Below are 17561 nucleotides of genomic sequence, written 5' to 3'. Positions count from 1 at the left end.
CGACAGTTTCAAGATTGCCAGGCCCGCGACAATAGCTAGCAGCGGCGCTGCGGTGCACGATAATGAAACGTCTGCATGGAATGAAGGAAGACGAACGACTTCATTCACAGGGGCTTTACTGCTCTGAATATTTCAGCAAACAGAATAGACCGCGCCAAAGCCCGCGATAGATCTTTAAGAATAGAACGTTCATGTGAATAAAAGAACAAGACAAAGTCTAGCAAAATCGGATTTCTCGCGTTGAGTCCGCCATCCATCAAAGGCTTTATGTATCACAGTAGCGTTTTTCTTTCGTTTATATCTAACTTCTATCGTAAATACTTTCATCGCTGTTGAAGTGAATTGAGGACAGAAAGTACATACATTAAATCAAGAGTAACAACGTGCCCATACTATTGTCAAACATCGAACAAGTAATTAAACTTTCTGACCACCTTTCATTACAATGCTATAATGCTCTTTTAGATTGCACATGTACTGTAACAAAACCATAAAACATTATAAATATCAACCACCACAGCGTGCCTTGGCAATTAAGGATCCACTTTTAATAATTTCATGACCAATGTCCTACACCATATATGGTAACTTTCAATATCCTTTTACACTCTTGGGATCTACCACAATAAATAAAGAAACACTTATATCTGGCTCTATATATAGCTCTATATACAGCTTGCACAGCCTTAGAATGAAATATCCTTAGAACGTGAACTACATGTAAGTGAATTACAAAATGGACAAGGATTTGTATTGCACTAAAGCTTGGAAATATGTGATGTTGTTGTTTCAATGGAATGTTGTACACATAGATAAATAGTGTTCAGGACAGTATCAAGGTTAAAATGCCCCTTTCTTCATCCCATGGAATGGTTGGCCCACCGAGTCCTATACACAATTGTGACCTCCCTCATTCATTGATGTGATACGCGATCATGATTACTTCACTCAGCGGTAGATTACAATCCATTTCTCTCACTTAAAAAGAACTAACAACAATATTCACACATCACTATATTGCAACTTTAACTGCAAAACTTGACTTTTACAATCATCTTACCACAAACATAGACTGCTGGGGGAATGTAACATATAACATATTGTAGAGCATTGTACATAGCCTTTTGACATAACACCTAAAAATAAGATACACCAGACAACACCAAAGGCTTTGTCAGAGTCTAAAACAAAACTTGTAAATGGTGTCTTTTGTTGACACCAGAATTCTTTCACAATTTTTCCTTCCTTAACAAAACTTCCAATACAACAATTTTCACAATAAATCACATGTACAAAGAAGATATCATAGATTTCAGAATAGTATAACATTATGCTGATAGCCAGTCATTTGAATGACAGCTACAAAATTCATCCACAAAAACAAACCTAAATGCATCACTAAATCATAACACTTAGACAAGTCTTGATTTTTTTCCATCCAACTCATGGGATACTGACACTTGGCACCTTACATGTACCATGGTTCAAAATATACTTTACATCGTTAAGACCTTAACCTTTGTTTATTCTGGAATATTACATTGAGAGGACATAGTAACTTCTTCTTTACATACAGTACAGGGATGACTCCTGAGTGGTATTTTCACCGTTAGATATTGTTAATAAGCACTGTAGGCAGTCACTTTGGATTCAGGTTTTGGGAGATTGCAGCATTGGCAAAAGTTAGCTAGCCATCCACCGGCTAAATTACTCTTTTAGAGAGATTTCAACATCAAGGGTCTTCAAGTGAAGTGTCTGAATATTCATTTCACGTAACAGGAGAAAGAGAACACAATGCACATGGCGCATGTACATATGTCTGTGTCTGTGTGAGAGATAGTATATTGGTGAGAAGCATTGCTCTAGTGCACAATTTCTTGTACTTTGTGACAAATTTAATCTCTAGTTGTAATATTTTCCTCAGCATCCTTGGTTTTGAAGTCTTTTATCAAATGCTGCAGTGAAGTTGCTTTAGTTGACACCTGAAGAAATATATCTCATGATACTTTCTCACAAAATGTTTGATTATGTACTGAATGGTATACAATGTATATGTAGCTTCTACAAGAAGCATTTTTGTAGTACCTGTTTTCAAAAAACATTGTGATGAAAAACTTCAAAACCATTGCTGCTGAAACTATTCTAACAGCACAGCCTTTAAGCTTAAGTGGTTCCAAGTCTTTCCTGGGTTTTGTCAGCTCCTCTGTCTACACTCTCTGGATCTCAAACAACTTCACATCTGTGTCATACCAGATGGGAGGGTCCACATTTCTGCAGGGAGGAGGACAAAAGTGTTTAAAGATAAAGCTATGGCTCACACACACACACACACACACACACAAACACATGCACACTCATCTGCCAATATCCAAACACACACACCTACACACACACCTACACACACACACATGCACACACACACACGCACATTCATGTACATCTACACACACACACACACACATGCACTAATGTACATCCACACACACCGAAACACCCACTCACACACACACATCTACAACCATACACACAAAACCACACACACACAAACACCACCATACATACACACACAATGACACTTAAGTAAAAACACATGCACGCACACACACACACACACACACACACAAGTACACCCTCCCATCCGTACCTGAGATAGATGATGCCCCACATGTACGTGCGGAACCACATGGTGGTGCCAGAGTTGGCCTGGTACTTGCGGATGAGGATGGGGTGGGGCACAGGCAGCAGCCCCACCAGGGTCCCATGTTGGAGGAACTTCAGGATCTCCGACTCATCGGTCAGACCCCTGGGAACAGGAGAGTACTTAGATACAGTTCATAACAGGAGTCAAGAATCGGGATTCACCCAGGCAGGGATTGTTCCTAAATGGTGAATCCTGGTATGAAAGGTCTGAATCCACTCTAATTGAGGTTATCAATCATAACCTACCAAATCAACCTCAGGAATTCAGTGGATACTGATCCATCATCAGAACAGGATCATCGATTCAGGATCGAAACAGGCTCAATCCTGTGCCTAGGTGAATTCTATTTGCAGATCCTGGTATGAACAGCATATTACATTACTACACTATTTTTATACACTTTTATTGAGCTTGCAATCATGACAGCTTCACTGACAGATAAAGACTGTAGGGAATAAAGGACATGCACATTACAAGGCAGGCATCCTAAAGCCGTTGTCTCTAACCCAAACACGAGGTAACACCCTGCCCCCTGCTTACTTGTCGATGCAGATTTTCTCCACCTGCGGCACCAGCACCTGCAGCAGCCTCATGATGGTCTGCAGAGGCAGCTTCTGCTTCCAGGACTGCACCTGGAAGTACAACGTGTAAAAAACACGAGAACTTAGCCCCTATTAACATAACAACTGAAAACATTACACACCTGTGTCTGAACTAACCAAGACAGTATTACATGTATTTGAATCACGCTTCCAGTGTCTGGAAAGTCAATACAGTGAATCAGCCATCTGTGAGACCAACCGAAAATTCAGTTTTTGTTTTCTTTGTGTTACAACAAAGCTCAAAATTTACTACTTAAGCATAATCTTTCTCCACAGGATTGACTTGGCTATAATCTGAAGTTGTGAAAAAAAGCAGTCAGGGACTATAGTCTTCAGCCCATTGTACAAATGTCAGAGAAATCTGTGTAGGACATCGAGTTCACATCTGAGGATTCCAACCAACAATCAACAAGCCAAAGACCAGGAAAACATGGCCTTTCCTGAAACTAGTCTTGGCAGACTCAAATAAGTATTTGTCTCAACAATGTAACATATAAGATCAAGACCAAGGGCAATGTCATTGACAGACTATCCCTAGAATGCAATACTAAAAGGCTTCCTTGCCATGTACACTTACCCATTCTGAGGTGGGTCTCCACTCTCCCCCCTCTCTGCTGCTCATGGAGGCTGTTCTCTTAACGGCTCCTCGCAAGTCCGGCTGGACAGATGCTGTGGAACTGGTGGGGGACTGAGCAGGACAAACAATGAGTAAACACAACCTTACCATGGAAACTGTTTTTTTTACATATTTCTTTAGTGACTTATGGAGAATGGGTTCACCACAAGAAGACACTAGTACCTATCTTTGTGCTCACAACATACTAGTGGAAACCATTTCATCCACCAAGTTTTGCATCCAACTTGATATCAGGGAGGAAGTAATTAAGCACACACTGTCATTAACTTTTCTATGGTCTGTCAATAAAAGCAAAAAATACTATGTCTATCAGAAAGATGTTGCTGTTTCAAGCAAACCATTGTCCATGATAATGCTTTAAGGTATCACAGACTGTACACACAAATGTGCATCATCCAAACCATCTTCCACACTACCTGAGGGACAGGTGTGCTAGCCGCAGGTTTATTGTCTTCTACAGAACTTTCCGTGTCGCTGGGAGACGGCCCGGCGGCTCCGGGGGTGTCCGCGTCTTCTGCCGCCTGCTCAGCGAGGGACGAGGCCTCCATTTTCTCCGTCAGTCGTTCAATGCCTAAGGAACGACGATCTAAATGACCAAACGATGACTGATCATGTGGTAATGCTGGTTTTGTGACTTCCTTCAAAGATACAATTCATGGAACTACATTGAAAATCAACAAATTCCAAACAGGAAAGAAATAACTGTCAGTCGTTTTGAAACAGCACTGCAAACAAACAAAAAATTAGAAGCAGAACAGAGCAAGATCCTTTAGAGTTCCTGATAGAATCTTCTGTCTCCCTGTCTATTTCAAAAGGTTTAGCATGACTTTAGTTTCGACTAATGACTTTTGGGCCACCAATATACAATGATCATGCAAGTAGAACTTCTAACCTTCAATAATACAAATTTTTACATATTTCAAAATTTAGTACTGTTCACTTACTAACTAAAGTTAGAAATATGGCTTTTTTCAAAGCCTATTCTTTTCCTTTAAATAATTTTGACATTTCCAATGTTTGCACAACAATAATGATATTTGAAAGATTGATCAACCACAAAATCATATACAACACGACAGGGAGATCAGAGACCCTGTAGGTCATCTACAAGGAAATACTTTTAGCTTTGAAGAAGCTTTCAAGCTCTGTGCAGAAAAGCCAGTCCAATTGAAGGGCTGAAAAGTGCTTTGATTTCTTTTTTCAAGTTGTGAAGATTAAAACAATTCTGTGAGTGCAAACCTGAAGCTCATTGTACTCTGAGGAGGAAGTCAGATGCACAGCATTCCAGCATACATGGTATCACAAATTAGCATGACACTGAGTTAGTTTTAGTTAGTGGATTGAGTGAAGACATGAGGAGAGAAATGTTAGTAAAAGCAGTAAAAATGCAACTAGGAGAGAGCATGGATATTACAGATTAATCTACACTAGCCAGCTTGAATAATGAATTTGTCAAATCATGCACATTTCATTAGCTACAAAATCATGCTGCAATTACAATCAAGCCCTATTGTTCCTTGATTCAACTTTTGATCTTTTTGCTTACATTAAAGTGTATTTAACAAATCTAACATGCAACGGTTGCCAAATTGTTTACTTGCAAAGGAACTTTAACAACATTAAGGACAGTCCCCACCACCGCCCCTTACCTGGCATCTCTGCTAGTGTAGCTTTAAGTGTTCCAGGTTGAGCCTCCTGTGCTGGGAAGGACCCTTCCATGGACGGGGGGTCCGTCACAGCGGGGGAATGGGGGACGGGACGCTGCGACGCCTCCGAGCCTTTCCGCTTCCGGCTGACAGCCTTCTCGATGGAAGCTCTGTCGGTCGGAAGGTTGGCCAGCTGGTGGAACACGTTTCTCTTCCGGATGATGGTGTACACCAGGTTGGCATTCCCTGGGAGGAAACAATAGGCATATTTAGCTACATATCTTTTACAAATAACAAACAAATATAGCTTTTATTCATTAGATTTAGCTACAAATATAGATACAAATACAGGTAAGATACATCATAACAGAATTAGCTTGAAGCATTTGAAAAACTAGAGTTTGACAACCTTATACCTCCATTAAATATTTAGAGCTTTTGTATAATAATAACAAATAACATACACATTTGCATAATGTATACATGGTGTGCAAATTAGGTATGGAATACCAATCTGAGAGCAGAATATGGTCAGGGTTTGAATGCCCATGGGAAAAATACCATGATGTCTAAAGATTACAAAAAGGAGCAGCAAGAAATTCAGCATTATAGTGATAGCAATGTAGACATCTGTGTTAGCCAATACATACCATCAAACTGGTACTGGATGATGTTGTTGAAGACCTCCAGCAGGAAGAAGACCAGGTGGTGGTTGGAAGGGTTGGAGAACAGGAACCACGGTGTGGAGAAGGCCTCCAGCAGGTGCAGCAGTTTGGTGCTGGCCACCATCGACAGGCTCTTCAGGTAGGGAGACACTGGGCAGGGATAACGTACACATGTATACATGTACAGTTACTATGGTAACATTAGCTTACAGACAATCATCCTTTCTTTATTTTCTGTCATTTTTATCCGGGTTCCCCAGCTCAGTGATTGACACTGCTTTGCATTGGGGTCCTGTGGGTAACAACTGGGGTCCTACTCACCCATTCACTCACTTTACTATTTTACTCATCCATTCATCCATCTATCTATTCATTCACTCACTGGTGTATGGCACTGTTTTCTTCTCTTAAGAATTTATTTTCTATACATGTGTACATTTGTATGTATATTTTTGGTAGTCCTTTGGTGTTGAAGATGACTTATATGCAAGGGCTCTAAACTTTATTACTTCGTACTTCCTATGGTAAACAGTGGGATAAAGGCATAAAGTTGCAGTTCACTCCTGTATTGCTAGATGTCTCTCCTGAGTAGATGCTGCTACTCACCATTGACAATGATGGTGAGCAAGCAGTCAAACAGTGGCTGGAGCCTCTGGTGTCCAGTGGTGATGATCTTGTGGAAAACCTACACAATAGAGAGACTTATGAATTGTAATCATGTTCCTAAGACAAGGCATAGCAAAGAATGTTATGTTTCTGGTTTTAGTACTGAAAAATTGGGGTCAGTTGGTAGGGATTCTCTTTTTAGATTATTACCTCTGGAAAAGAATTTCATCACTCAGAAAATTTTATGTTTTGCCAATGCTTGACACAAAAAAGGCTAGGTCTTTGGAAGGGGCGGTTAGGTAACCAAAAACACAACATTTCTTTCTAAGGCTCAACAGTAGAAAAGAATGATAGAAGAGAATCCTTTACTCACAATGATGAGGAAGTCAGCATGAGTGCCTGTGAAGACGGGAATGTCCATGGGTACTCGTACGGTGTACGGCTTGTTCAGACGAACACCTGCAAGAGAGCATCCTGTTAACTGATGCTAAAGAGTGAGTTGCCATACATTATTGTCAGCCTAGAATAGTTATTGGTAGTTATAAACTTTAAACTAAGAGCAGAACATGGGTACATTTACTAGGTTATGTGGCATTTTAATGACTCATAGAAAACGAGGTTGATCTTGAGTTGTGAAAAGTGCATATAACTTTATAGCATTATAAGCTTGAACCTACCAAAGTTTCTCTCCCCACTTAGCAGAAGCAGAATGAAGACTCCAATGTGCATCAAGCCAACACGAGCTGAAGAGGAGAGTCACATAAGTACATTTTGTATACTGTGCTTAGTGTGCTACCACAGTAATGAGAAATGGAAAAGTCATGGAAGTAGTACCGTTAAAAAAACTCCAGTGAAAATTTTCCATATGCTGCCCCAATATGGTCTATTTCAAAGAGATACTTCAAAGCCATCATTATTCTGTCTCTTTACACCGATGAAGGTTAGACATCCAGGTAGAACATTAAATGAAACAAAAATAAAGCAAGTTGAAAATTGATCCATTTTTTTCTTATTCTTCTTAATTGTGTGTCTTTCTGTTAATATTACAATCTACACCCTTCATTGCCAAATTCATGCATAACCATATGAGAAGCAACAGCCTTTTAATAGCCTCTAATCCATATAGTAAAGATAGCTGTATGCAGTTTTACATACACTGGTCCTGTCTGGAGTCGTTCAGGTGGTACAGGATGGGGGCGATGACGTCAAGCACATCACTGCTCTTCAGCACATAGAACAGGAATTTCTGTCAGAGAACACAAAAAATAAAGACTTTTCTGAAAAGGTACATGACTTTGTACTTGTGCTGTGTGGAGTCTGGGAACCTTCCATGTTGAAGGTGAATTTACATAGAAAAGAGAAGTTAGTAAACGTACATCTACATTTTTTAACTGAAGACTAAATGGTACAATTATATAGATAGTAATATTAGCAGTAAAGTGGCAAATAAACTGCACTTCACCCTAACTGTAGTCTTTTGAAAGACAAACACTGGAACACAGTTTACCACATTGTACTTGAATGGCCGCAGCAATCCTTTCCATTAATATTCAAATAAGCAAGAACAGCTGGGACTCAACTTCTACACCATTTGGTAGAGAAACAGGAATACATGCATTATTACAGTGGCTGACTTTGAAGGCAATGCACATGTACATGTACTACTGTGTGTTACACTACACAATTGCTGACCTTGTTAAACTCGCACAGCTTCCAGAAGAGAACAAGTATCTCCTGATGGAAGTTGATCTTTTTGCAGGAGTTGGGCAGGTATGTCTGTTTGGCATGGAAAAACAAGAACATTCATTTAGTCCAATCTTGATAACATTCTAGATGAAACAAGATAATCTAGCAATCAAACAGGCTCTGGCTATATTCATATTAAGGGTAAGCATAAGTCCAAATTATTACATGTTGATAATCTATCAATCAATAAAAATAAGATTAGGGGTAAATCAATTTGCACACACAATTACAAACAGCAACTTGATGCCTTCATAATCAATTGAGTTCATAATAACAAAGAGTGGCAAGGGTTACTTACACAACACATGTCAAAATACATACAGTGCAAATATTCCTAAACAACCTTTAAAGCAATATCAACCAGTATAAATGTATTTGAATCTGACCTGTATAAGTGGGTTGTTGAGCAGGTTTGTTATCCCCTTCAGGATGAAGTGGAAGTCCTAAAGATAAACAAACAAATTTTAAAGATGAACATATAATCACAGAAGATACAACAGTTGATCAGAGGAATACAATACATGATATTAACATGTATGTAGCCATACAAGCATGCACCTTGCTTTCTTTGATTATAAAGCAAACCAATTTCTATGAGGGAGTAAGGTACATGTACACAATGCATAGCAATCTGAGTCCCATTACCTCTTCACGGTGTATCCGAGACAGGTAATTCACAAACAGGTTCTGTGGTTCTCCCTGGAACAAATAAAAAACATAGCAATATAAACTTCACTAAAAAGTGAGCTAGACGTAACAGAGGTGAAATGTACAAAAATGTCACAATTCTATGTAATTCTTTAAAAACAATTCTTGTATCATCATTCTCATTTTAGGCTGTTTGTCTTACATAAACCTATTGTACTTAAATAAGATTTTGGATACTTTGTAAAACAAAGGTTAGACTCTTTTAAAAGCAGAGAGAGAAATAGCTTGGAAAAACTATGGCATTCTTTAGATATATCAATACAACATTCTATATGTTTTGTATTGCAGGGACAGTTTCACAATCTGTGTATTTGTTCCTTGATACCAAATAAAAATATTTACTAACTTGTGATCCTTCTTGGGGAGCCAGAATCTCTCTTGTAATCTGATAAGGGGTAAAACAACAAGTTTAACTTTTTATTATCATACTTTAAATCTGGAGGTTTGGTTGTCAGTTAACAAGCATTCACTATAATTCACCTGCAGGATCTATGGATGACTAACATAGTATTCTACAGCAGACTACAAAAGCATTTCTATGCTACTTTAAAAAAAACAGAAGTAAGAAATACAGATATTTTCAGACCATAAACAGGCCAAAAAAGAAGGGTTACCGTTACGGTAGTAAAAACTGAAATAGATGTAAAAGGATTTGTAAATTAAGTATACTAACTATTGCAGATTAGCTGTATATTAAGTATACTTACTATTGCAGATTAGCTGTATATTAAGTATATTAACTATTGCAGATTAGCTGCCTTTAACGCCAATATTACTTGAGAAAACTCTTGCTGATAATGTACTTGTAGGAAATAGATAACATGAGCCATTTTTGTGTACCTCAGCCCCTTGGTCCATAGCTGTGCCAGTGGTTGTCCCGTCCACAGAGATGGCGCTCTGTCCGTTATCATGGTCCAGCACCACGATCAGCAGCTGCAGGGCGACCTCCACGGTCGGCTCACGGTAGTCGCTGAACAGGAGGTGGTTGTACGGCATGCCGTAGCCAATAGGATCGTAGGCACACACGATGTTGAGGAGGGACGTGAAGAGGGGCAGGGCGTGACGGTTCTCCGAGGACGCAAAATACGTGAGCCACTGGTTGGGTAAGGGGTCACCTAGGTAATAACAACAAAATGGTTGGTAAGTTGTCATGCTACATACAGAATATATAAAAATGGAAAGTTGACAAACCTCGGAGAAATTGATTCAAAGGTAAACCCATTCTTTGCCAAGCTTGTTGTACTGTCCTTTGAATACTAGTAGTATACATCATTACATGAAAATCATAAAATGGCATTTAATGGTGAATAGATATTATTGTATATCAGAAATAAGTCAGTCTTTTAAGTCAAGGGGGGAAAGTTTGTTTTGTATGGATACAAGAGGCATCTGGCAAAATGTTCATGCTAAAGATACTATTATAATATATTATGATTATTATGATACGTGACATGAGATATCTTGACAAAATGTTCATGCTAAAGATACTATTATTATAATACATGACATGGGACATATGGACAAAATGTTCATGCTAAAGATTTTATTATGATGATTATTACAATACATGACATGAAGCATCTTTGCACAATGTTCATGCTAAAGATACAGCTATCCAAAGGAACAACGATTTGTTTCATATACATTTGTAAAACATGCTGCATTTCGTTTACCTAAAAATCCTGGAATGGAGGCAACATGCATAGGCAATGTGGACTGTGCATTGTTGCAAAAACAGTAAAACTCTACACCTACCATTCTTAGTTTGAGCTGTAAGGGACAAAGAGCCACCCAGGTGAGAAAAGAAGTGATTTGTAACCAGTTAGATTTGTAACCATCTGTCTTTTAGAAAGAAAGTCTGTCTAATTGACTCTAAAATTTACAAAAACAAGGACAGGACGTGCAGATAGTGGACTATGTGCATGCCACATTTAGAGAAACAAAATACTGACTCTAAGTTTAAACTAGCAGTAAATGCAAAAGTCATTACTATTAGACATCAGTCATGAGAGGCAACTAAAATACTGAGCTTGGTTTTGCAGTGCAAATCGAGCTGATTTGAATACCCTCAAATAAAATTCAGTGCAAATTCTGATACCACCTATTCAGAACTATTCTGAGTTTGTCAAAACAGAAATAATATCAATAACACTTCCACTATGTCCAGCCACATTATGAGTCACACCTTGCTTGCTTTAAGTAAAAAACCTTCAAAAGTTCTATCCATCAGGAACTCGTAATGAAAAGGTTGCATAAAGAAAGTAATTAGGTTTAACTTAATACTAACCTTTATTAGAGGATGATTTCACACATTTAAGACAAAGTAAGAAATCTTTACAGACACAATGAAAGTACAGCAACTTTTGTTAGGTCTATAAACTACTTACAGTACATATAAACAGACACAACAAAGACAAGTGTCTCACCTGGTGGCTGGTACATGGTCTCTGAGAAGCAGGTGAGCAGAAGTTTGAGAATCTCGGACCTGTTCTGGTCGTGGTGTGGGTACTGGGCAGGGGAGTGGGCAAACCCCACACCGGACTCCCAGATGTACTCACAGCTGTCGATAGACTGCAGGTCTTCATGGGTCTCCTGCCAAACAACACAATTATTCTAGTGCTTAGAAGAAATTTTCGCAACTGCATACTTTTTTTAGATAAAAGTAATGCTGAAACAAAAATACAATAAGAAACATTTCAACATTATAGAATATTCAAACATTTTTTCCTTTAATAACACTCAAGTACATATTGTGCACATGTCTTTTCATATCAACAGTCTTACCTTGTATCAAGTACATCTAACTTGGTATCTTCACCTGTTCTATTCATTATATGTTAATTATATGTTCATGAAGTATCATTTTTTCTACTTCTGTAAAATCTAGATCAAGTAAGCTTAGGATAGGACTATCCCTCTTTCCACTCTTGATTCTTCGAATTGTCCAAACACATGAATGTGTGAAAGTGCATAGTCTGTATAAAGGTGAGTTTTGCATAAGCATGATGCAGGTAATACAAAAGAACAGAACAAATCTCTATTATAGTGCTACAAAGCATGTGACGTCATACACCATCCTGCACAGAGACAGTGTTTACACTCACAGGTCCAGCTTTCTTGTTGGGTGCCACTGTGAAGTCTGGACAAAACAGCAGATCCTGAAACACATTACACAACCGTATTTACCAAACAAACTTCATCCTACTTGTACATATTTATGTCTGTTTGACAACCAATGTATTGTAATTAAACAGGCCCATCCTGGCACCCAAATGTGGATAGTCACAGCAGAAATTAGGATGGATTTTGGCATTATTTAAAAGATTATGCATGGAACTGAAATATGGCATCTTTAAACAATGCCCCCTTCAAGCACCTGTAAGTTGGTAAATATTTACATTACAAACTTGCGCCATGTCAAGCCTCTCTAACTCTGATAAAATTGTTAGTCTGTAGCCCACTACTTAGTAACCATAACACTTGTTACACATACAGATAAACAGCTAAAATTGATTGTGCAGATTAAGACAAAAGCTCGTTGTGATTTTGTGAAGCTTACCGACAAGGCGTTCAGGAGGGACTGAGCCAAAGGCATGGATCCACCATCCTCCTGGAAAAGATTTTTCAAAGTTATTGATGAAGAACATGCAAACTATAACGCAGTGCACAATGTTTAAAAGGAATTTATAATTGAACATCATAATATTAAGACCATGTGACCTTATTTCATACATAGATACATATAAGTAATGTTAGACAGCAGTTTTCATACAGTACATAAACAATACAGATACACAAACATACATCACTGTAACATAAACTGTATATATAAATTAGGTATATTTTGAACCAAGGACTTTTTAAGTAAAGGACAAAAATCATGTGCGATATGACAGTAAAGGTTACCAAGAAAGGAATACAATAAAACAAAACAAAAGCAAAATCTTCGACACTTTTGGTGGAAACATAGGAACACAAAATAACCAAACTTATAGGGCTTACATCATTCAGGCTGTCGTTTTCACCCTGCAAAAACAAGTGTTAGGAAAAAGTCAGTTCCCATAAAACTAAGGCAAACATGCATTTCTTCATAATATATATCACTTGTCATGTTACCAAGATAACTTTGATTGGTTACTGTATGCTTCATGCTCAATTCAAAATAGAATATCTAATGTCAAATCTTTCAAATCATCCCAGTTCAACCCAAAAGGCATTTTCTACCAAATTTTGTATTGTGGAATACTGTGTACATCTTGCTTTAGACTTAATGGGGGTAAAAAGTATGATGTCATCACGAGTTGAGTTTATTGGGATGCCCTTTAGCTCCTTTATCATGGAACTGGCCCTTACTAGCTGACATAATACATGTGCAGTAATCAAATTAGTGCTTCACAAATAAAACAAGCAGACTACGATACTAACCGCCTGTCCGGGAAGTGTTGACCAGAAGAACCCTCGCCAGTCTGCGTCCTCAAATATGTATGGCAGGATGCGAGTCAACAGGCGCACACAGTTTAGCACTGGCAAGGGAAACAACAACAGGGAGTACTTTTACTTTAGAGTTTATCATCAGTCATTCAAAATTAGCATGAAGACATCAAAATTAGGCATATAGAATCAATGTGATATGATCCATTATCTATGCTGATACAAGTGATCTGTAAGACATATAGATTTTCACATTACATGTACATTGCCTATGAAAAGGAGTATCAAATTCAGTCAAAATTCAGAAAAAAAGTGAGTGGATTTTCTGTACCTGTCTGTTGTTCCTTGGCAGTAGCACATGATGACTCTGCTGCCATTACCAGTTTCTCCACAGCCTGGGATACAAACAGAAACAGTCAATTTAAAAAACAACAACAATAAATCATTGCACAGAAAAAAAATGAAAAGAATGATTGAACTTTTCTTATAGCGAATACAGGTTACATACAGTGTAGTGACATGGTCTCTGAATTCATAAAAGCTACAGAACAAGACTCTTAGAAAAACCATTTCTCACCCTACAGATAAATAATATATCATATCATATAATTCCTCTCACATCAATAAGTTATTCCCTGCTTGTTATTAAGCTTGTATTTCAACCAATGAGATACTAGTAGTACTAGTAGTAGCTGCTGTAGTTTTTGACCATATTTTCACATTTCTACAATTCAGCTAAAGAGAGTGAGGATAAAAATTGATAGTGAAAGCTGCAAACCTTGTAACATAGTGTGGCGAGGTTGGAGGGCGATTCTTCTCTCAGTGCTCGTATCTCGGCCGCGGGAACCAGAGCAAACACGTCCTGTACGCTGGTGACGGAGTCTGTCCAGAACTGGTCCCAGAATGCCTCATCTTGAGCCTCAACAGGCTGGAAGAAAAAGTGAAAACTTTATCATTATGTCATATCATTTGCTGTAACTATTTATCAATTTTAGCTTCCTTAGAGGTCCCTATTTGACTGCTTGAATTTCATCATTGCACTTATTTGATCACTGTGATGAGGCCAAGTAGAAACTAGTTCTCACTGGTAAGAATATTAAAAGAATTTACAGTACAACAAGATGTGCCTGGTAAATGTATCTGGACCAAACCATATCATATTTTCAGCTCATGAGTCAACAAGGAACATTGATTGATACAGCACATAACAAAACAACTCAATGAAAACAATAAAGAATTTGGCTACATTATGTATAACAAAAATCTGCTTTTATTTATTTATCTATCTGCTTTGAATTAAGCAAGGTGCTCTTTGAATTAAGTGACCTCAAAACGTACCCATTGCCCTTATTAGGCACTTGCATAATGGTCATAATGATACCCCCAAAGACATCAGCCAATAAACTGGTGACAGGTCTCTTTTTCTCAACTGACAGTGACCACACAACAGACTAACACCTATCCTAATAGTGAGGACAAACAGATGTCATTATAAGCCTTCTCACATTAGTTAGGGCGCATGTGCGGCGACAGGAATTCTAGGTAATATGTCAAAGGGTAAGGCACACAAAAAGAAAACAAAACCCGTCTGGACATTGTTATGCAAGTCGAAACAATGGTGAAGACAAGGACTGTTTACTTTTTGTGTGCCTTACCCTTTGACATATTACCTAGAATCCCTGTCGCTGCACATGCGCCCTAACTAATATGAGAAGGCTTATTATTGTCCTGAACGACATCGAATGTTTTCTCTCCGGAAACCCTACGCACCGCATCCCAACGCCGATCATTAGTACCAGTTCCACGTAATCACATTCTACATGGAGTCAACATTGACGTCATACGGCCTGCTGCGCTACACCTGTAATATAAACAACATCTCTCACGCGCATATGGGGACAGTGTAGACACTTTTCTGTTGGGTACACAATACATGGATCTGTTTCCTACCCTACAGCGTTGTGAACGTGAGATATCGGGGTGACAAGTCGCAAAATTACCTTTATTTTCCCTGTCAGACTAGATGGCCAGGCCTTCACCGGCCCACAGCGCCGCCATATTGAAACGTAATCAGAAAATTTGGAGCTCGGCGCTCGGACTTGTCACAACGATTTGTCACGCACCTGACACGGTCCAGACGTTCCCTTACCTGTGTTTTGGTCGTCAACTGGATAACCGCCTTTCTGAAGTTCAATTTGGTGTCTGAATTCCCCATTTTCTCCCGTTTTTGCCCCGGATATTTTGGTCGTCCTGCAAGGGAAAATATTGGTAGCCTCGGTCTGGGGAATGATGCAGTTTTGTTCCCAGAGTTCTCCGCGCGGGGCACCCGGAAGTAACAGGTGGGCGTGGTCTGGGATTGGGAACCGGATGCAGGGAAAGTTCACTAAATGTTTAACGAGACCGACAGGGAAGGATAGAAACATTTTTTTACTGCCTATTTTCCATACATAAAACCTTCCGAACAAAAAATCTTGACTACCAGAGGTTCATAACACCATCTTCCATACAAATGCATCTGTAACGTTGGGCATCCTTCCACATGTGTAACTGTTACTAACATCTGCTTGAATATATAACTTTGGGCCATTTCTATTATAATCTACGAAGAAAATTATCTTAGGATTCAGCTAAATTTCCCACACTTTAGATACTTGAATAGTAAAGCTGCACTTATCCACATTCTACAGTCATGGAACGACGCACTAAACAGCAGTCCAAGAATGGATATTCATGCCGTGTTTGTTGATTTCTCTCGTGCATTCGACACGATTGACCATGGCCAACTCCTACGGACTCTGGCAGACATGGGTATCCGGCAGGACCTATGGTCTACAATCTCCAGCTACCTTGAAGGCCGGACCCAGATGGTAAAGTGGGGTTCATGTCAATCAAAACCCCATAAAGTCTTGGCTGGTGTTCCTCAAGGTGGCTTGCTTTCGCCGCTCCTGTTTGTGATCTGTATTAACACTCTGGACGCTAAGCTGCCAATGTCTGTCTCTCCGGTTAAATATGCTGACGACTTGACAACTTCAGAGTTCCTCATGGGGTCATTACCTGGACAGACCCAACTTGCGCTGGACTGTATTGATGAATGGGGCAAGTCTTTCTCCCTTGCAGCAAATGGCAAAAAAACCAAGGACATGGTAATCAGTACCAGGAAAGAGGCCAATATACCCTTTCCTCCCCATCCTACAATAGCTGGTAATGAGATTCAAAGGGTCACCACTTTCAAGCTACTTGGTGTTCACATTTCTTATGACCTCACCTGGGATGCTCACATACAATACATGCTGAGCAGAGTCCGACCGAGGATTTACTACCTTTGCATCGCTAAGAAAGCGGGTCTCTCTGTAGACGTCCTAACCCAGATTTACCTGACGTTTATTAGACCTATCCTCGAGTACGCGAGCCCTGTGTGGGGAGGATTGCCAAATCATCTTTCGGACTCTCTTGAATCTGTTCAAAAGCGGTGTATGAGAATCATTGGACTTCCTGTTGACTCTATCCCAACACTAGCTAGTAGACGTGAGAGAGCTACACTGAGAACTCTAGAACATATCCTTCAGGATGAGTCTTCTCCTCTCTGGGCATTCTTAACCAGGTCCGCGGACACTCACTACGGTCTTCGTAGCAGAAGACCATATTGTGCAAAAATGATAAGCAAGACTAAAAGACATGCGTTATCCTTCATTCCACGCGCATTAGATTTGTTGTATGCAAGTGGCCACTAGTGTCCGAAAGTGTATCCTAGAGACTACTAGTACAATGTTAGAGACTATTAGTACGTCTGTATTAGCCTCAGAGCTTCTTTTCAAACAA

General features: G+C 39.2%; 1 protein-coding gene across 3 annotated transcripts; it reads right to left on the bottom strand.

The window, feature by feature from the left end:
* Positions 1-522: 522 nt before the first annotated feature.
* Positions 523-16075, bottom strand: LOC118429129 (protein HID1-like). 3 transcript variants are annotated; one of them, XM_035839530.1, is made up of 25 exons: positions 15892-16075; positions 14521-14670; positions 14074-14137; positions 13737-13834; positions 13314-13337; positions 12871-12921; positions 12416-12469; positions 11738-11903; positions 11067-11081; positions 10152-10426; positions 9658-9696; positions 9249-9302; positions 8990-9046; positions 8550-8633; positions 8013-8103; positions 7535-7600; positions 7231-7316; positions 6858-6936; positions 6237-6401; positions 5590-5832; positions 4357-4526; positions 3881-3991; positions 3242-3333; positions 2645-2803; positions 523-2271 (listed from the first exon to the last, which is right to left on the bottom strand). In XM_035839530.1, exons 1-25 carry the CDS (start codon positions 15955-15957, stop codon positions 2208-2210), a joined length of 2523 nt encoding a protein of 840 aa, XP_035695423.1. In that variant the 5' UTR covers positions 15958-16075; the 3' UTR covers positions 523-2207. The 3 variants fall into 3 exon arrangements, with proteins under 3 accessions (XP_035695423.1, XP_035695425.1, XP_035695424.1); XM_035839532.1 differs by having other exon boundaries at positions 4357-4511; XM_035839531.1 differs by lacking the exon at positions 11067-11081.
* Positions 16076-17561: the final 1486 nt, after the last annotated feature.

This window comes from Branchiostoma floridae, chromosome 13 (assembly GCF_000003815.2).
Source record: "Branchiostoma floridae strain S238N-H82 chromosome 13, Bfl_VNyyK, whole genome shotgun sequence".
NCBI lineage: Eukaryota > Metazoa > Chordata > Leptocardii > Amphioxiformes > Branchiostomatidae > Branchiostoma > Branchiostoma floridae.
The sequence above is the reverse complement of the archived record's forward strand: the minus strand, read 5'-3'. Positions and strand labels throughout refer to the sequence as shown.

What these genes read in the sequence shown, in the direction of transcription:
- LOC118429129 (XM_035839530.1), bottom strand. Translation starts at nt 15,957, where the DNA reads ATGGGGAATTCAGACACCAAATTGAACTTCAGAAAGGCGGTTATCCAG. An exon ending in CAACACTTCCCGGACAGGCG is followed by an intron (nt 13,338 to 13,736) that starts GTTAGTATCGTA and finishes TTGTTTTTGCAG; the next exon opens with GGTGAAAACGACAGCCTGAA. An exon ending in AAAACGACAGCCTGAATGAT is followed by an intron (nt 12,922 to 13,313) that starts GTAAGCCCTATA and finishes AATCTTTTCCAG; the next exon opens with GAGGATGGTGGATCCATGCC.